The following is a 22,029-nucleotide window of genomic DNA, read 5'->3' as shown; positions in this document are numbered from 1 at the left end:
TGTTGAAAGTGGTCATGTTGCTATGGTTTCTTTTGGGTATAAAACACAGGTCACAAGCAGGCAAAGTTAAGCACCATTGGTCGTGGAGAGTAGATGGATGGGAGACCGTGTTCGGCAGCTTGAGAGTGGTCTTGTTGCTATGGTTTCTTTTGGGTATAAAACACAGGTCACAAGCAGGCCAAGTTAAGCACCATTGGTCGTGGAGAGTAGATGGATGGAGACCGTGTTCGGCAGCTGGACTCCAGAGTTTTTAGGACTTTGTTCTGCCCCACATTGAATCACATGTTACATGTGGTGTCTCCTCAGGCAGGTGACTGTGAAATGTGCCTCTGTTCATCCCCAGCAGTGAACGGGTACCGGTGGAATTAGATGGTAACATTGCTAGTTTACATGTACCATCATTTAATGTCTTTCAACATCTCTTAGTAAGACACTCTCCGGACAGACGCTCTATGCGCTGTACCATAGGCGGTCGTGATAACGTTAAGTGAGTCAGAGTCATCTAGAGCATGAAAGATTTATGATCACCTGCACATTGCTGGACTAACATGACCAGGACGAAGACTAAGAACCAGGCACACATTTGTTTATTCATAATCAAAACAATGTACATATTCCTGATCAACTGGAACAATAAATTGTTGGACAACACAGAGTGGTAGTAAGTCACTCATCATACTTTGCCAAACAGAAACATCACAATTATTGCAGGGAATATTCTTAACATGAACATAAACAAGAAAATGAAACTCAGATTATCAACACAATAGTCGGGCATCAACAATTAATAGCACTGACCCTGAACCCACTTTAGCCGACTTGTCAGTGTTCTTGTGTAACCCTTAACACAGAACTTCTGAAAGTAAATATTTGCCATACTTCTGAACAACATTTCATAGTACTGCATATTAAGTTGGGTTTAACGCCGCTTTTAACATTATTCCAGTTATATCATGGCGTGTCAGCTTAATGTGGGAGGAAAGCCCGAAGTGATGCAGGTCTCAGACGTTTACCACTTCGGTGAAACCCACGAGCACAGGTATGGTGCTGACAAACCTAGAAACATAATCGGGGCAAACCGGGATTCGAACCCACAATCATAGGTTTCTGGCGTGCCTGAGGGACGCAACTCTGCACAGCGAATCGCTACGACTGGGCCACCCATGCCCCCCCCACACGATAACATGATGCCATGATAACAATGATATATACACTGGGAAGGAAAGATGGTCTGCATTCTTCTAATGCTTTATTATCATCAGCACATATCCTGCCTTCTAATGTGCTTCCTGCCTCAGGGCAGTGTGTGTTATGAAGTAAGATAATCAACTTGGTCTCAACATTCCATACATCAAGACACGCGCAAACTCTACAAGGGGAGGTAATCTTCAGTGGGGATACGAGATGGGTTTCCTGTAGATGCTGCAGATCTTTTGCAGTAGATCGGGGGGGACCCGGTGGTCCAGCAAAGGCTGATGTTCTGGAGGCTGCATCTCCAGGAAGTCCAACAGGACCTGTGGCAACAAATTCATGTCATGATGCTATGGTCCCATATTCACATTATGATATCAAAGGTACATATTTATAGGGAGAAAATGAGTCCAGAAGACAAAATTGTTTATACAGTTGATTAAACATATGTAAGAGCATTTCAACTGCTTTAGTGGTGTAGCGGATGACGTGTCTGCCTGGAGAGTGAAAGGTTGGCGGTTTAATGCCTTTGGTCAAGTCATTACAAACAATGTTAAAAGGGAGTACTTGTTGGTACCCTGCCGGCTGCTCGGCATGTCCATGTTAAGCTAAGGCATGGTATCTCAGTGGCCTAGAACTATAAACCTGGCATAAGTTCGGCCTAGTACAAGCAGCCACACACGTGCATGCACGTCGCTCTACAAGTGTAATAATCTTGAAAGCGACATTAACCCCATCTCATTTCATCTCACATCATAGAATTTCATGATTCTATCAGAAAGTATACAGTCCAAGTTTAAATATCATATCTTCGGGGTGGGGTATCACGAGTCATACTTTGTCATTTCAGTCTGCAACTGTCGCCACAGCCTGAGTTTAGAAATTCTCCTGGTCCAGTCAGATCAGCTTATATACTAATCCTAAAATCTACTCACGCTTCTGCTAATTTCAGGTTCAAGCCAGTAGACACAAAACATATTGGCATAGTTGTTTAATATTACGATGGGAGAGGCTGGCTAAGAAGGACAGTACCTGTGTTGTTGGAACATCTTGGCTGCTGTCAATGCCGGACTCCCGCCTGATGCTGGACACCCTCCTGCATACAGCCTTCCTGCCCTCGTCCCAGGTGCCGACACTTGGCTGTCGGGGGCCGGGCACATCTACAACATTCACAACAACAAGGATATGAACCAAAGCACCAGTCACGTCATCAAATGTTAAAATGTTAAAAGTATCCTGAGGGCTGGTAGAATTTCAGGCTCTTTGGGGGTATATGGCACAATACTGGGATCTGGAGGAAGTTCTGTAGGTGAGTGAGTGAGTGAGTGAGTGAGTGAGTGAGTGAGTGAGTGAGTGAGTGAGTGAGTGAGTGAGTGAGTGAGTGAGTGAGTGAGTGAGTGAGTGAGTGAGTGAGTGAGTGAGCGAGAGCGAGCGAGCGAGCGAGCGAGCAATCGAGCGAGCAGTATTTCAGAGTGTCAGCTTAATGTGGGGGGAGGCAGGCTTATAGTAATGCAGAACTTGGACCTTTACTACTTTGGTGACACCAGTGAGAACGGGTGTGGTGAGAAACATAATCGGGCAAACCCACGATCATAGGTTTCTGGCACACCTAAGGGATGCAACTCTGCGGAGCAAATTGCAGCACCAAAGTCAACTGAGCCACCTGTGTTCCTGCAAGTCTTCAAGGAGACCATAAACAAAATACAGTGATAGTTTCGAAGACATACATGACAGACTTAGCTGTCAGAGAGCTGAATAACCAGGTTGCCCTCTCGAGGTAGTGCCATTGTATAATAACCAGTCGCAGACGTAACGTATACGCAAGACGGCTCTGCTGTCTCTTGTACGCAAGACGGGCGAGGTCCGCAGTACCCAGTGAAGCGCTTGATACTAATTAATTCAATCACTGTGGTTATCACCTGCGACCTCCACGAAATCAATGAAAGTGCCATGTAAAATCATCTACTGCCGAGAGAGACCCCAACCCACCCAAGGTCGTGACTGGCGGGTCACGTGTGCATCCGCCTTCCTAACTTCACATTCCCTATTTTTGAACAGTTAAGGCATGTCAACATGTCATTCTAAACTGGATTCACTTGAAAGTGTACACGTCGAAGATAGCGACCAGTTATCGCCATTTTTTTCATGTTATTTCTGACATATTCCGTGTATACATACTCGGACCTTGTAGTACTTCTGCATTCATCGTATCGCGGCATTTGTGATTTGTGATCTCAGGTAGTTACTTGTACACATCCGTCTTGCGTACACGTTACGTCCTCTACTGATAACACTAAGAGTAGACACTAGAAGAATTATATGTGTCCTGAATGAATACAGTCTCATGCAGCCTTCATTAAATCACAAAATATTCAGAAAAAATCAACCCCACATACTTCACTGAAGTCAACCGATTGTTCTAATGACATATAACTAACTACTAATGGTGTAAACCTTCAGCCTTTGGTGAGGGACTTACATAATTCCTTCACTCACCTCTACAATATGGTTCTGGCATAATGCCTTTCATCTGCTTTCTTTTAGGCTGAGCAGGTGTTTTCTTACTCTGCTTCGATTCCCTTGTCCCTCTCTCCAAATGTATTGGGATGTTCTCAATGTCAAGCTGGTCAGTTATCTCATGCATGTCGCTGTCCACAGCATGGTCTTGACTAGTTCCATCATCAGCTTGTATGTCTTTGAGCTGCCCACTAGGACCACTCTCTCTCACTTGTGGCAGATGAACCTTGCGAGCACCATCTCTAGATACCCGTCGTTCTGCACCTCCAGCTTGTATGTCATTGAGCTGACCACCAGGACTACTCTCTCTCGCTTGAGGCGGATGAACCTTGTGAGCACCATCTCTAGATACCTGTCGTCCTGCACATCTAGTTGCACCATCAGCCTCACACAACACCTGCGACCACTCCTCTTCATCCTTCTTGTGAGCTCTGCTTACGCTTTGCTGTTGTTTGCCGTAACATTTTTCAGATTTCCACCCTTTGGATACACTTCCAATCAGGCCATACTTCTTAACTGCTTTTTCAAACATTATTTCAACTTCCTTCTTTTTCTTCTTCTTCCTTGGATCCTTCTCAGCATCATCTACCTCAGTGACTTTGTTCTGCACCTGACCACATTCTGGTCCTTGATCCTCTTCCTGACCTTGACTCTCAGGAACTTCATGATGCTGTAGTTTACTCCTCTTCTTAGTCTTCTTATCAGCATCATTAACAGACTTCTTGTTACCATGTCTTCTTGTGCCAATCTTCTCCACGCTGTTTTGGGTACATTTTGGTGATATCTTGGCCTGACTTGATGCATCTCCCTCGGGACCAGGAACAACAGCTCTTGAGCTCCTCAGCTTCAGTGGAGCAACACCATCTGCATCATTATTATCTTGTTTGGAAGACCGTGTTTTTCTCGTAGTGATATACTTCTCCAGAATTTTATGATTTCCTTGACTGTCTGGATGATTATCAGAGAGTATCTGTGAACCCCTCTTCCCAATGTTTGAACTCCTGAGTTCTTTGCCAGATATTGGTGGTGGCTCTGCTGCTTCTGTTATCTCCTCAGCATGTTCCTCATCATCATCCTCCACCAAGATGATGCTGTCGTCCATAGAAACATCACCCTCTGAGCGTGAAGGTCCAGCTTTCTGGCCACTGTCCACATCCATGGTGATACTGACGTCTGCTCTGACATCTTCAGCACCAGGAGCACTCTCATCTTTCGTTCCACCACTTTTTAGTGAATCTTTCCGGCTTTGGTCTTGCGTACCAACCTTACTCACATCTGAATCAGTAGAGTATTCCTCAATAACAATTTCGGAATCAGACTTTTTATCCGACAGATCTAAGTCCAATTCCTTAGCAGACTGATTCTGCTTGTCAAGTCTCGGTGATCGAAACAATTTTTCTGTAATATTATCCTTCAAATTTTGGACGAGTTTTCTTCGGTTTCTACCCAAGGAGGTTTCAGGGTCTGATGTTGACTGACTGGAATGGGATGACCCAGTGAAGTTCTTTTTACGTTTTGATCTTGTCAGAACCTTTGTGGTGCTGGTTTCTGGGTCAGTTTCAGGGGTACACAATCTCTCCACTGTTTCCACGGCACCAGTATTTCCACCTTTACACTGTCCATGCGACAGGGGAATACGTTCTAGAGAATCAGATTCATCAAAACTGGGATGATCATGCGAAGGTGACTTATGCATGAATAATTTCTGTTTTGGCTGGGAAGCAGTTTTCTCCACAGATTCTTCAGATCTTAGAGCTGAACGTTGGGATACAGCTTTGTCCACAGTTGAATGTTTCTGACTTTCTCCTTCTAGGACCACACACTCCACGACAACTGAAGTGCGCTGACTTTTAGGCAGATCTAGCGCATTGTCATACACACTATCACTGCCTGATCTATCAATATTGTCTGATGAGTCTACTCTGTTATTTCTTGTCACTCTTCTAATAGGTGAAATATGAAAGTCTGGTGTTGACTTTCTTGTCACTCCAGATGTCTGTGTGGAGTGATGGAAGGAAGTGTCATTAATTACTGTCTCACTGTATCCAGTTGAGTGCGCATCAGTCAGATGTTCTACAGAATCACAAACAACATCAGTATAGTCCTTTCGTGTACTCGGGTCACTGCTGGTATTTGCGCTCTTGTCCTCAACTGAATCAGAGACTAACAAATCCTGGCTGAAAGGCACAAATGGCTGGGACTCGGGGAAGTCAAGGTGACTTGTTGTTCGAGGTAGAGGATCTGGGGTGGACAAGTGAGATTTGGCATCTTCGTACATGGAATACGTGGAGTCGTTCACCACATCAAAGGGTTGCGTTGAACCAACCTTGTCAAGATCTAGTGAGGGGTATTTCATCACTGCAGACGGGGCAAAGGAGACTCGTCTTGTATCAGGGTGTGAACCTTTTCCTCGGCCAGCTGCAGGTTCTGTCTCCCTGGCCTGTATCTCTGACTGACAGTCCTCTGATATCGAATCCAACCTCGATGAAGCAGACAATTTCCCAGACCTGTTTCTAAGAGGCTGGGTTGACTCCTGCATGTCTGCAGTGAGATCAGAGATGCGTGACATGTCAGTGTCTCCTGCTTCGTGTTCTGCATCAGTCGGTGCACCTGTCTGAGAACTCGGCAATGTCTGTGAGCTAGGACAGCTTTGTGAGCTCATCGAGATCTGTGAGTCTTGCGAGTTCTGAGAATCGTCTGGCAGTGAACAGGAAAACTCCACAGAGTCAGCACTGGACTTGTGCCAGGCCTGGAAGCAAATACATTTCAGAATTAGTGAGTTGGGTATAATGCCGCTTTAATAAAAAGTAATTATCGTAGTATGTCAGCATAGTCTAAAAGGAAAACCATAAATCACAGGCATAATTGTTAATAATTTGATAACACACCAGGGATCCTGATTGTTAAGAATCTGGGATTTGAACCCACAATCAGCAGATCCTGGCAGCAAAGGGACATAACTGTGTATTAAGCTGCCGCAACCAAGACTGCTTGGCGATCCGTGCCCTTTATTACATGACATGATTCTGTTTACATCCCTAACAACTGGATTAAGATATCCTACATATTATGACCCCAGAATATGTCAAGGTAATGTGTTAATATGAAAGTTGCATTTTCCTTACTGTTGGCAGACTGCACAGGGTCACAACATCAATGACGCAGATATCACCGTTAGATGAATCACTTTGATCAGCCATCTTGGATTTGTCAGATGAATCACTTTTATCAACCATCTTGGATTTGTCAGATGAATCACTTTTATCAGCCATCTTGGATTTGTCAGATGAATCACTTTTATCAGCCATCTTGAATTTGTTAGATGAATCACTCCGATAACCTTTCTTGAATTTGTTAGATGAATCTAAAAACTTCATGTACTCTGCTGTGAATCCTTTCGGTGATCTATCAAACTGATGCTCACTGTCAGCGTTCTGCCCCACTTGCTCCTCAGGTGTATCCGTTATCCTCGACTGTCCTGGAACTTCTGCTAAAGGTATCCTCTTATCCCGTGGACTCTCATTGTTATTCAAGAACCTAGTTATCCCTTTGATAGAGAAATATCCAGGTTTTGCATTTGCTGAATTATTTGGTTTAAGGATGCAAACGTCTTTGGATGTTGGTGTTCCTTGACTGTCTGCTCTTTTGTTGCTATATTGGTGACATTCTGCATCAGCATCTCCCTGGATACTGTGACTGAAAGAAGCAGGTCTGGGCTGAATCTGTCTGTCTGTGAGGCTAGTTTCATCTGATGGGACATCTCCCCGTTCCTGTTCACGATGACCAGCTGCACTTTCTGGTGTAATGGAGGGCTTTGACATGTCCGTCCTTGCAGGGGACTGAGGTTTGAGGAGTTGACTCTTGTCTCGTGTTATGACGGAGGACTTGCACGCACCGGTGTGGTCCCTCTTCCTTGGAGATTCTGCCAGAGTGGGTTGTGAGAAGTTTGGTCTTGAGGAGTCAGAACTACTCGTGGTATCCTGGGAAGGCTGAGGGTGGTAGTCTTCTTTCCATTCTGGAAACAGAGAAAACATAACTTAAGAATTGACTTTAATATATTAAATGTGAAGAGGTAAAAATGTAAAAAAAAAAAAAAAGTGTGCACACTGTGTCAATCCAACATGGAAATAAAATAATACAATCTTCACATAAACATGCAGGAGTTCCTGCTAGGGCAGTACTGAAGAACCAAACATTCAAACATACAGCATTATGCCAGTCAAGCCAATCATCAATCAGCATCATTAATAACTAAAGAACTACAAGATTAACTGTAACACAATCCTCCTTGCATCCTAACAAGGGAACTTCATATTCACAATACAATAGCTTTGAATGACTGTTTGTTGTTTATTTCTCCACTCTGCATTATTCCAGCCATATGAGGGCAAAATATTGATTCAGGTTGGGGCAAATCAGTGATTGATATTCAGAGCTATGATCCATGCCGTCGGGGTTCAATGTCACATCAACCAAGTCACTGAGCCTGACAGCCCAATAAATTATGACCAGATAGGGCTCAATTTAGCTGTGTAAAACATGCACAAGAGCAACATATTTTTAAAAATGCACCTAATGTTTATGTCTACATGCACATGCACTTGCCAAAATATTCTGAACTTGTCCACAAAAATCTATCTTTGAACACACTCAATACCTCTAAAGCTTAATAACCATACTACATCACTAATCCTTGTGTTACATGTAATTTGTCAACCTTTCATAGGTGTGATGTCATCAAACTGTGGGTGCTTCAAGTTAATCTGCATATGTTCCTATTACGTTTTACCGCAATGCATCATTAATTTATGTGACACTGGCAACAGACTGTACTATGTTTCAACTTATGAGACCAGGGTGCAACCTGGTTTTGTTTGATGCAACTAGGTATTCATGTCAACATGCACCTGGAGCAAGCTAAATCAAGCTCCTTAAATCGAGCCTGCCAGTATAGATTGTTGGGAGCCCCATTCTTACCCAGAATGCCCACTGTCCCTGAACTATTGCACTGAGGGCAATAAGGAAAGGAATGTCTGTATCCAAATCTTAAACAATTGAGACAGTTTTCTGTCCATACCTTCCAGGGCCTCCAGGATCGCCAGCTGTTCAGGGGGGATAATCAAGTCTTCCACAGGAGTTGTCTGTTTCATCCTTGCCAAGGCTGACACCATTGTCTCTCCTGGAGGAGCTCTTGCAGACACAGCCTCACTGAGATGACTCTGTGCAGGCAATGCCTTGCTTGGTCCTGCTTCTGTAATACAGACCACATCTAATTGCTAATCCCTGCTATGCACAAGTAAAAAAGATCTTTATGTCAAAGAAAGCTCTGTCTTTTACGTTTAGGTTTACCAATTTCATGAAAACACAAGCCTGGGTTGGCGATGACACTCACCTAAAACTTTAGCTTACCATATTTTCTTGTGTAGAGTGCACACTTTTTTTTCAGAAAATGAAACCGCGCAGAGGGGGGTGCGCATTATACACGCCAACATAAGATTTCAGGTATTTTTCCCCCCATGGGTAAACAAAACATCCAGCATGTATACCGGAAATCAAGTGTCAACAAACAGAATAAACTACCGATACATTCGTCTGTACCCTTTTTGTATTTATATGAACATTATTAGAATAAATGAACATTGAATACTATTATAAGAAGTATTACATATGTATATTTACTTATATTTACTTATATCGTTTTAACATAGGTCATTCAAACATGTCATTTTAGGCGAAATCCTGCGTGAGGCAATCCCACCCGCTCACCGTTATTTACAGCTACACCAACTTGACTGACACCATCTGCGACTTGTTGTTGACGAAGAATGAATAAATATATATTATATCCACTATGTCGATCCATAGCCATAATAAGTCGAAATTGTTGTTATTTGTTCTGTTATAGTCAGTGTTTTGATTTTTTTCATTATGGTATAGTGTGGCTTCATCACGTGACTCAACCAAAGTCACTGATAGGTCTGACCGGTGAAAACCGTTTCATACTCTGGGATTGACCCTTGACATTATATCATGTTATATTGCAGTAAAGACAAAATGATTCTAAGACTGTTATAAATTAATTTATATTAAAAGCCATCATTCTTTTCATTTATCATCATATATTCCAGTCATTGCATATATTTTAAGCACTTCCAAACATACATATTTTACAATCATATAATATTCACATTTAAAATACATTTCTATATATACAAACAATCACTATATTGTCTCTATCACTGTTTCATAATGTTTATGAATCATTCATAAACAGCTTCATCTCCATCAAAGCCCAGGAAGTCGCTGGCAGTGTCATTGTTGAAGATGTTGTCCATGACATTGTCAGGGATGTTGCCGGCATAAAACACTTCCTGGACGTCTTCTTCATCATCGTCTTCGGCAAACTCTGTTACTTCATCTTCGTAAAGGATGTTACCTTCACTTCCATCCAAGGCATTAGTTATGCAACACTTCTTGAAAGAACGGGTAACCATTTCAGCTGGGATTTCCGACCAAGCTTCAAGAATCCAGGTGCACATACGCCATAGTTCCGAGCGACGGATGCGGCCAGTTGCTGTCGTTGTTTGCTGCCCTTCTGCCATCCATTGGTTCCATTTGGATCGAAGCATGGACTTAAATGGCTCATTCAGACAGACGTCCAGTGGCGGAAGAAGACTTGTAAGCCCCCCGGGTATGATGGCGAAATCCGTCTTCATGGTTTTCAACTGTCTCTTTACTGACCACAGACGATAGCATTGGAATGCGTCTAGCACTAGTAGGCTCTTCTGTGTGCACAGGCCACCAGGTCTCCTCTCCCAAACAGTTCTAATCCAATCTTCAGTAAGGTCTCCATCGAACCACCCCTTCTCATGAACTCGGACTTCGACTCCTTTGGGAAAAGGTTCATTCTTTGGTAGTCTTCCTCTTAAAAATGACATAGGGTGGCAACTTGTTGCCGTCTCCCGTGACGCAGAGCATAACCATGAAGCCGTTCTTTTCAGTCCCTGTTGTTCGGATGGTGACTGTCTTTTCTCCCTTGAAGCTGACCGTCTGCTGATAAGGAATGTCGAAGGTGACAGGAGTCTGGTCTGCATTTCCGATCTGGGCGGGGCTGTAATTTTCTCTCTCTCGTGACTTGATGACGACGAATATCTGGAACTCTTGAAGCTTGTCTTCGAAGTCAGTTGGGAGTTTCTGCGCTATGTGAGTCTTTCAATTGATTGACAGGTCATGACGACTCATGAAGTTATGACTCCATCCAATAATGGCCTTGAATTCACTTGGGGCGATGCCTACTTTCTTGGCGATGTCGAGGCCCTTAATGCGGATATCAGTCGTACTGATACCCACACCTGCCATCCAACACTCCTTCACCCACTCTATCAGCTCTACCTCTACCGCGGGAAAGGTACATATATGATGGTGCTACTGAGTATCAAACGAGGTAAAATGTAGACATCTCAAACCTCTGATTAACAAATTCAACTAGTCCTACCTAGTCCACTCATCTTGTCGTCAGAGTGTATGTTGAGCTGGAAGCTCCCCTGTGTCTGAGAGTGAGTCTGTGTGTCTGGCTGTCCGATCTCCTCCAGCAACTGGCTCAGTTGACAGGTGCCAGTGTACTGGGACTCCTCATTATCTGCATCCTCGTCCTTATTTTCAGCCCTGTAATACGACAGTCACAGTCTCTAACATCTATCATTAGTGTGTAATTGAGAAAAACAGTCAAATTGAAGCAATTGCCCCGTTCTAATAAGCGCCCACGGCGATATTTGCTAATATATTGGCTAGTGAACAATCCAAATTAGTACCCCTTCCGATTGATCAATGTACAAAGGACTTATTTATTTGTGTATATTATATATACATGCACCCTTAATTATGAGCAATTAAATTCTGGAAAATATATCTATCGTGTATAATATGCACAGATTCTTCTTTGATGTCATTTCTGGCTGTCAGCATAAACCACGAAATTTACAATCTTTCAACTCTCTTTTTTTCTCACCAAAATCATATTCTAAAAAGAGCCCCTATTTCTAATTTTGAGAGCGCCCTGGGCGCTTATTACGTCAAATATGGTAAGTTGATTATTTCACTTAAGAATTAGTTAGTTTTTTCCTGAGATTTACAGATTCATTTTTCACCAGAACACAGTACAAACTTCATCCAGTCTAACCACTACCAACACAGCAACGTCATGACATCTATGAAATGCTACATCACAAACAGACAATTGGTGGCCATCTTAAAATGTGGCAGCCATCTTGGATTTTCAGGTGACTAACATGTATTTTCTCAATATACATAACAACAGGACTATTGAGGTAATGTTTCATCCTTGTACCATCATTTGAACAAAATGCCAATATTTTGCACTTTATCTGCCCCACCTAACATGGTGAAGTCAAGATATGCAACTTACATCCATTGGGTCCACTTTGCACCGACTGCCACCTGTACTTGTGGATCTTCCATGCTGAGGAAAGTAAGTCCATGCAGGTTAACTCTTGTATTTTAAAGACATATGCTTGGTTAACATTGCAATGGAATGGATGAAATAAGTTCCAAGTGATGGAAGCTCACATTTAGAAATCATATTTTTCATAACAACAATATCTTGTTACAATGTTTATTTTAAGAAGCCAGTGATAAATGTACTCAAAAATAAACGTGATAAACACATTGAAAATGTTAAAATGCACAGTGGGACTTGCAAAAATACCTGAGGAAAGTTTAATATGAACCTTAATGAGCGAGTGAGTGAATGAGTGAGTTGGATTTAACGCCGCTTTTAACAGTATTCCAGTTACATCACGGCGTGACAGCTTAATCATATTAATGTGGGAGGAAAGCCCGAAGTGATTCAGGTGTCAGACGTTTACCACTTCGGTGAAACCCATGAGCACGGGTATGGTGCTGACAAGCCTAGAAACATAATAGGGGCGAACCGGGATTTGAACCCACAATCATTGGTTTCTGGTGTGCCCAAGGGACGCAACTCTGCACAGCGAATCGCAGCGCCTTAAGGGGCATTCACACGGTACAACTAGTTGTATACAACTTGGTGTATGCAATTAGTTGCACAAACTGAAGTTGTATACAACTCCGCATTCACACGGCAGCGAGTTGCATACAACTCGGGTCTCGCAAGAGATCTCTGACAAAAAGCCTTAGCTGTCAATGTTCCGCCAATTAGACGATAAAATCCAAATGTAAAACAAATAGTTGTCCACACATGAGTTATACATTAATAAAAATATAACGTGACGAATTTCCTTCAGGAGTACATTTACTTTAATTTAAGAAATGAAGGGCATGTTTTATTTAACCTATCTATATAAAATTTGCCACAATGAATATTTCACAATTCTCCAAAGGAAATATGTATATGCTGCAGTGTGGTACATTCACAAAGCATATTATAGGAAGAATAACACGATGAATGTCAATTTCTGTGATAAAAAAACCAGCTGATTATTCTGAGTTTCATAAATTCTATGGCATTTCAGATCATATTAGTAACAGTACTACATACATGTACCCATTTTGCAGCAGTGCATTATTTTACTGGGTGAAAAGATATTAAAGAGATATTCAAATTATAATTCAAGATTGAAACAGTAAACTACTTCATAAACTGAATGCGTTGTGTGCTAGTTCACCCGCACCTCAAAGAAAATAACAAATATGTACAACGATGTTGATGTTGACGTATACTAATATGACATCACTACCGGTAACCTCCCGTCATAACGTAGCGAGTTCACTGATAGCAGTACGCGGAATGTTTGGAGCAGGTTTTACCGTGATGCTGGGATCATATACAAACATAAATGAGTCATGTAAGTTAAGTAATCAGAATCAATCTGAAATCAACAAGTTCTGTTTGTTTTTATGTTTCCATTCTCGCTTTGATACTATGTGGAAAGGCAGACCAATACCGTCGTCAGTGTGTGTGATTTTGCGTCAATATCATGGCGTCACGTGGAACGATTTCTGTTGACTTTTCCAAAAAAGTATCTAGACTCTAATTATTTATTCCTCAATTTTTGCAAGGATTGTATAATCATAATAATCCGAGCTAATGTAGGCAACAAATTGACGACTAAATCTCTCGGAATAGTAGAAAATGTTAAGTAAAACTAGAAGATTGCTTTGTTTACATTTTTTTCAATGAGAAGAGCACAGGGTTTGGCTTCACACTTGAATATTGCGGTTGATTTCATTTGGACCGTTTGTATTGGTGACTTAGACAAAATGTCATTTGATTCTTAATGGTATGATGAATTCAGGGATGTATGTATCGTAGCTGAGTGTGAAATACATGTGATGTGATAGGCATCTCGTCAAACGCGAAAAGAACCGTGATTTCCCAACGCTATCAACATGGCGGTTCGGTCCAGAGTTTTTGTTTCGAAAACGAATATAGGATTATTGGAGTCTTTTTGGAATGATGATTGGTGTTTTGACAAAGAGCAGAAACCCAATGTTTTTGTAATTGAAATTCTCATGTAGCTATACCTTATTTAAATAAATAATGACATTTAGAACAGTGAATCCGTAAAATGCGAAAATGGCAATATTTTCGCTGTACACTATTTTCAGATGTCGTTAGTGATACATATGCTTTGCCTAACATAGTTGTTAATGGCGTCAGAATTTAAAACTGTGACGTTTATTTGTGTGTATGATGTATGTTAAGTTTTAGAAACGTATATGGACCTAATCTCACCTTGGTCTACACTACAGTATATACAGTCACATAGCCTGTCGTTTCAAATAACACTATTAACAGTTTAACCTGGAGAATTAGACCGATGCAAATGTCAAAATATATAATTTGAGACAGTGGTACCTACTTTTCATAGGTCCTTTATTGAGTGGTGACACTTAGGATACCGAAAAGCAGAACTTACCGACGTGAATCGGAGTCGCCATTTTTGTTTACAAATTGACGTGTAAATGTCACGTGATTTTCATACGCATTTTGATTGGCTGCGTACATACAACTTGTCGCATGAAAATAGAGCATGTCCTATTCCGTACAACTCACGTCCAACAAGTTGCATGCGTCAAAAGTTGGACCGACTTGCACGTTCACATGATGCAATGTGTTGCATGCAACAAATTGTATACAACTAGTTGTACCGTGTGAATGCCCCTTTAGATGGCTGGGCCACCCATGCCCCCTGAACCTCATTGAAAAGAAGTGGGCATATATTCTAAATAAGAACTACATATTATCAAGCTCAGGGTGAAATGTCATTCACAAAAGCATTCATCTTGTTACATTCCAAGGAGCAAACCTATACATCTTTAGCACACTTGAACACAAATACATTTCTATTCCTGCCATGTTATGTTTCTTGAGGCACGACTGTCCAAATAAGGATTTAAACAAAAAGGAGCATGTGTTCCACAGTCCATATTTGGTAACAGGTACATTGGTAAATCAACACAAAGACATGTCTATACTTCTTACACAAACTACTTTACTGGTTTAAATTGGGTGTGAGGAATTTTACTTCACCAACTCCATGGAGTTCACCGTTTGTTTTGATTCCACACCAGTGAATACTATTTTTGTGTCATCTGATAGCAGCCTACTGGAAATGAAATTCAGGTGGAATACAAAGCAATTTTCTAATTGTCACATGTTGTAGAATATGCCATTACCACATAAATCATGTGTGTGGCATCAAAAATATCACTGATCCAGTAACTATTTATCTTTCTGTGAGTGAATGAGTTTGATCAAGAAACATAATCAGAAACAGGATTTCAACCAACGACCAAAGGTTTCTGGAATACCTAAGGGATGCAACCCTGCACTGTGAATTGTTGCATTTTAGATGACTGGGTTCCCTGTATAAGGCAATATCTGTGGCACGAGTATCATTATGTTAACAAGATTGTATGTTGGCTGACACTTACCAATCTCTAGCTGTGTGCTTGCTGTAAAACCCATCATGAACATCTAGCAGTGAAAACTTGCCGATGACCAGAAGAAATTCACAGTCACTCTGCAAAAATATATCAAAACATTCCTCATTACCACAAAAGGTAGTGATTTGCACACTTGCCTACATAAGATGACCTACACTAAGTCAACACAGAATCAGGGATGTGGAAACAAACAACTTGTAAACAGTTATATGTTAAACTGTCAGACAAGTAGATTGTTACACCTCTGGTGTCTTTGAACAAGTTTGAAATTTCTTTAAGCAGGATCCCAAACTAAGCACCTTTAGCACCTTGGGAGGGAAAGTAATTACTTTTTAAAAAAATGTCTTTTTTCAAAGTTCTGATTTTTTAACCTTGAATTCAATGCCATAATGTTAAACTAAGCATTAGATCGTCTTCCTCTTTCTTCTTCCTGTTATCACTAGTACAAAGCCATAACATTAGCCATACCTATATCCACATAATTGCAGTCTCAGTCAAATCAGATCTTAGTGCTTGCTATCGCTACATGGTACACCCTGCTTGAAACAGTTGTTCACAAATTGCCATACACAAGATGCAATAAATTGTGGGTATAGCATTATAAACAAGTAAAATACAACTTGGAAAAGTAGATATTGACAGCCCAAGGACATGTTAACATCTGTTTGACTTTCCATATCCCTGTTGAATATGGATTAAATCTCAGTGTCAGAAAACAACTACTTATTCACATTTCATCACAAAAATGAAATGAAAGAATACAAAATGGTCTCTGGCATAAGAGCAAACATATTTCAATCAACTGAAAGATCATACAGTTAACTTAGGCTGAAGTTTTGAGCTTGTGGCGAAAGGGTGAAAACACAGTTACATTTTTTTGGACTGCTGTAACTGGTTGTCTCCCCTTGACCAGCGGGGAAGTCAATAGTTTCATACTTACAGAGCTTGGAGCAGGCACAAACTTGAGGTGATAATCTTTGACAATCAGAATGGCTTGATCCCACTCCGGAGGTGTGCAGGACTCGTCACTTTCAAAATTGGAAAAAAAAACCACAAACTTAAAGTCAACTGGAACTCTGACTTTGATAGGTGAGGTGAACTGGAGGTGAACATCATGTTTAAGGTTATTCCACTTATACAGCGACGTGCATACGTGTGTGTGTATGTGTGGCAGCAGTTTAACATGAATACCCCACTCAGACACAGAATATTGACTTCAAGCCAACCAGTCCTTGTTTTAGCCCCTCAATGACGAGCATGTTGCAGGGTAACAAAAAGTATAATCTTTTAACGTCTGTTAGTATGACAGTCAGGGATCGACCCACCACCTTCCACAATCCTGGCAGACACTACTACTAAACCATAGAGGCAGTCGTCTGACTTTCATAATGAAGAAACATGCATGGTCTTAATTCTGTTTTATGTCACAGTCAGCAATACTCCAGCCATTGGACTGTACAATACTGAGTCTGGGCGCGGCAAACCAGTGGTTGATGGCATGAGTAACAGTCCATACTATCAGAGTATGATGGCAACAGTATCAACCAGGTCACACATTGCATCTTCCTAAGTCAGTGTAAGATCAAATAACAAAAAGAATTTCATTTATATTGACATACATAGTTTTATCACATAATGGATTGTTATGAAGGTGATCAACCAAATCTGATGGACTTGGCATCATCATCAAGCTAAGCAAATGAGGTCTACTGGCAGGAAGAACTTGAAATAAGCTCCATACATGGATGCAATGTCTAGCTGCCCCCCAAAATATTGTCTAACATTTCCAAAGAGGCAAGATAGAAGCATCATGATGTAGCAGTGCTCTATAAACAAACATGGCGTCAAATCATTTGGTGCTATATAATCATTGGGGGCACGGGTGGCCCAGTCGTCTAAGGCGACGCATTTCGCTGTGCAGAGTTGCGTCCCTTGGGCACACCAGAAACCTATGATTGTGGGTTTGAATCCCGGTTCGCCCCGATTATGTTTCTACGTTTGTCAGCACCATACCCATGCTCGTGGGTTTCACCAAAGTGGTAAACGTCTGACACCTGCATCACTTCGGGCTTTCCTGCCACATTTTGCTGACACGTTGTGATATAAATGGAAAACTGTTAAAAGCAGCGTTAAACCCAACTCACTATATAATCATGAGCATAACCTGACAGTTCACCCAGGCATGGTGTTAATTCACGGTTTCTAAAATCACCTTAATTATTTTAAGAATGACATTAAATAACAAAAAAATAATTAGCCATGTGTTGTTCATATTGTAAATTTCATATATTTGAAAAGGTTCGCTTAAAACACTTCTTATTATTAACATATGATATTCTTGCATGAAAAAGATTCAACTAAAAATCTCATCCAGATAAAAACAAGTGGAAGTAAACTGATGCCAGGAACATACTCATAGTTGTAGTTGTCAATGGCTTCTTGTGTAAAAACTGCATTGATGAAGACAGAACAGTCGGACACTTGCTTGACTACACTCCCATCATCCAGGGGTCCAGTGACATGCTGGAAATAGGATCAGTGGTTAAATTTTGGTCAGTTGTTACCCAGTTACATTGTTTATCACAGTGGCAACAAATATTCAACATTAAAACAATCAGCTCTAATTAAATTAATCTGTATCTACCAACTGTCTTACACACATAGTGTTACATATCGCTGTTTTGTTCCACTCCTAATGGTACTTATTCTTAGACAGTGTTGCTGGGTTGCAACCTATACAAACAAGAGCTATCAGAAAAAGACAAATCCACCCGACACACAGCAAATGGTACCACTTCAGCCCCGGACCTGTGAAGATCCGGGTTACAAGAGGTCTTCAGCAACCCATGCTTGCCGTAAAGAGTGACTATGCTTGTCGCAAGAGGTGACTAACGGGATCGGGTGGTCAGTCTCGCTGGTTGATGCAAGTCATCGTATCCCAATTGTGTGGATTCATGATGTTTGGTTATGTATGGTAATGTCAGGGGGTTCGAAAGGAGTTTGCTTATCTCAAAGAGTTTTAGCAGAGAGCAATTGATATGTTTTGTCAAGACTGGATGTCGACAATGTGGATGGTACAGATTGCTTAAAATGTCAATAAGTGGAAAACTGATCTTATAAGTTTTAGACTTGATTTAACAGAAATAATGATCAATGTTGGATGGGAATAGTTGGACAAATTACAATTAAATAAGCCAGACATTTAGTTTGTCCTGTACGTATGCCTGACACTGAAGACACTATTCCAGAAACCTTCTGGCATAATCACAATATACTGATGCTTGTTTAAACTCCTGACTTCAGACAATAAGTCAATCCAGGTCAAAACTAGCTCAGAAACCATTAACTCATTACTGATGTTAATCCATCATGTTCACAATATCATTGCGTAATGTACTGTATTGGGATGTCACGATACAGGTGACACATGACACGATACATATCCCGATACAGAAGCCACGATAATGAATGTACAAAATTTTGTGTGGAAAACCCAGTCATTTGATTATGCATAGAGTCCATAGACTTGCTCATAAAGGACAACTGATAACTGACTTATACTCATCAAGTCAACTATTCAGAATGAGAAAATAATAAGAAAAAACAAGTTTATGTACTATAGTACATCCATACTTGTGATCCATACTTGTATCGAGAAGTAGAAAATATACATCCTCGATGCATCAAGGTACTATCCATATTTCATTTAAACGCATATACCTCCATAAACATATTGGAGTCAATTCTCAAACATAAATATGTCAGCAATAATAACTTCACAGACTGCTTAAGTAATCATTAACACAACAAAACGAAATTGGTGCAATAATGCCCTACAATCTCTATTATCTGCTAATCAGGAAACCATAGGACATCTGTCTGTGGGCATGGCCTATTTACATTTTATTTTTGGGGTGGGGGTCATCGAAACAGGTCACCTCAGCAAAACATCACCGGGCAAAAACGACCAACTGGAAAAAACGTCACCTTGCCTAAAGCGAAAACGGCTAATATCTGCCAGGGGAAAACGGTAACTTATTATTTTATTAACCTTGGAGCTGAAATACATAAATTTAAACTCACATGGTCACTTGCAAAAACAAATAATTATGAAATGTTAAAACAAGTTTACATTAGAAGCTAGTTTCTACTTGCAGACTGATTAGGAGCAACTAAACTTATTGTGAAAACATTACATGCTTTGAAGTAAAATAATTGAAATTAGACTCACATAGTCACTTGAAAACACAAATAATTGTGAAATGTTTATCGCCTTAAAACAAGTTTACATTAGAAATTAGCCTCCATTCCAATTTACTCACCGACTCTGATTGGGAGGTGCAACTTAACTTATTGTGAAAACATCAAATACTTTGATGTTTTAATTACCTTTACTCAAATCAACTCGATGTCAAGCTGAAACTGAGTCTGGCGGATATGTCAAGAAATTGGACTACAGGTATACAATATATTTAATATTTATTTTAGTAAGCAGGAAATAAATAGTAATTTCATAGATATTTTATATATGTCTCCCATTTCTGCCTGCAGCCGACATCACAAGAATGTTTCCACAGATAACAGACCGTGTCCCCGTCCAAGGAAAACATATATACTACAACATAGCATAATAAAGCATGTAAATGAAACATATATACATCTAGGCAACAATGCAGTTTACCGGATCTGAAAAAGTGCGCTCGGTAAAGTGCACTACTCCCTTCATCTATATAAAGCATTCATGTGGTTTTTAAAAATGGAGGTGCAGTTTCCGCACGACAATTAGTAGCCGTTTTCGCCAAATGAGGTGACGTTTTTGCCTGAGAAATCGGTGATGTTTTGCTGAGGTGCCGTGTTAGCCTACACCGTTGAAAAAAGAAACTGTTGTTAGCCAATCAAATGCCATAGAAACACTAGCGATATATTTACGTAAATGTATGTTGAATGGCTAAATAGTGTTAAATATGTACCAAATGATAAATATGCATATCATGTGGTGCTCAAGTTTTCGCCAGCGAAATCTGGTGTAGTTTTAGCCAGTTTGGTGCCGTTTTAATCTGATCCCTTTTGGAAGGTTGCATTAGTGTTTTCATGCGAAATGTCTAGTTTATACGATAGGACCCTCTCAGTTTGGCAGTTTTAGCTTGTGGTTATGATCGAAAACATGGTACGCATGAAATGTAGCCTAATTGACGAAAGTCGTACCATTTTTCTGATTTACAAAATATCGAAATTTACCAACCCTGCATACTTTGACAGTTTGTCCTTTTGGGTTTAAATTTTTTCCAAGAACAAAGTCCAAAATCCAGGATTTCTCGTTAGTAGGTTCGGTTGATTTATTTGAGGAGAAGCCGAACATTTTTAAACGAAACATGTTGACGAGCAAAATACAAGCTCCAACTTCCCGCCATCTTGTCGTATGATGTAATCTCAAAGAAGCTGCTTATGTTAGCTTACACTACATATGTTTGTGGCATATGTAAATGGTGAATAATTGTAACACTTATTTTCAAAGGTATTGCAGAGAGTTAACATTTATTCTGTCATTTGACAAGAGAGAGGACAATGGTGTATTTACTCATACGAACATCTGGATTGAGATTAACCAAGTTATTCGGACTATGTCGTCTGTGTCCGTCACGTCCCACGTAAATTTACGGGAACGACTTCTATTGTACTATTAGCCTAACAATGTATAATCTAGTCGCTTACTGTAGTCTGAAGTGTGACTTAAGTTGTTTTAGAAGTTAGTTATCCCACCAATTTACGACATAAATTATGATTACAATGCGACTCAGTTCAAACTATTTTTGAGATTTGCACCATGGCATTCTAATAGTGAGTGAAAATTAATAATGGTGATGAAGCGTGTTACGTTATGACATATTTTTTGTCACATCAATATACAAACTACATAATCTGATATTTCGTCCTGTAAACTTCACAGACAGTTCGGAACACGTTCGCTTCAAATGGAGCGTTAAGAACTTAAAAAATATATAGGCATCCAGAAAATATCACTTAAATGCACCTTTATTTCTCTCCCACCCACCTCTCCTCCTCCCCCACTCCCTCCCTCAATTATAAATATATGTTTGAACGCACACACATTTACCTAATCCCGGATTCACGCGAGCCTTGAATTGACTAATCTAACGATAATCCTTTCATAAAAAAACACCAACTAACATATAGTCAATCGCGTAGTTTGGAAATTTTGAGCCTTGTACAGTATCAGTTTCCTTACATTTTCTAGTCATATTTCACCCATTAACATTAAATCAATGGTGTTTTGAAATCATACAAACACATGATCATTGGTGAACACAGCATACATTGAATATCAACCGAAGGCCTGGGCGAGTTTAAGTA

At 40.5% G+C, this 22,029-nt stretch overlaps 1 protein-coding gene across 1 annotated transcript; it reads right to left on the bottom strand.

Annotated features, from left to right (window-relative positions):
• Nucleotides 1-917: 917 nt before the first annotated feature.
• LOC139454310 (uro-adherence factor A-like) lies at nt 918-21,058 on the bottom strand. Its single transcript, XM_071235939.1, has 11 exons — nt 20,900-21,058; nt 18,071-18,180; nt 16,598-16,685; nt 15,646-15,734; nt 12,134-12,187; nt 11,204-11,373; nt 8,786-8,959; nt 6,834-7,723; nt 3,688-6,457; nt 2,224-2,351; nt 918-1,514 (listed from the first exon to the last, which is right to left on the bottom strand). Exons 1-11 carry the CDS (start codon nt 21,029-21,031, stop codon nt 1,389-1,391), a joined length of 4,731 nt encoding a protein of 1,576 aa, XP_071092040.1. The 5' UTR covers nt 21,032-21,058; the 3' UTR covers nt 918-1,388.
• Between the last annotated feature and the right edge of the window lie 971 nt (nt 21,059-22,029).

This window comes from Haliotis cracherodii, unplaced genomic scaffold (assembly GCF_022045235.1).
Source record: "Haliotis cracherodii isolate W230 unplaced genomic scaffold, xgHalCrac1.p SCAF_10, whole genome shotgun sequence".
Taxonomy (NCBI): domain Eukaryota; kingdom Metazoa; phylum Mollusca; class Gastropoda; order Lepetellida; family Haliotidae; genus Haliotis; species Haliotis cracherodii.
The sequence above is the reverse complement of the archived record's forward strand: the minus strand, read 5'-3'. Positions and strand labels throughout refer to the sequence as shown.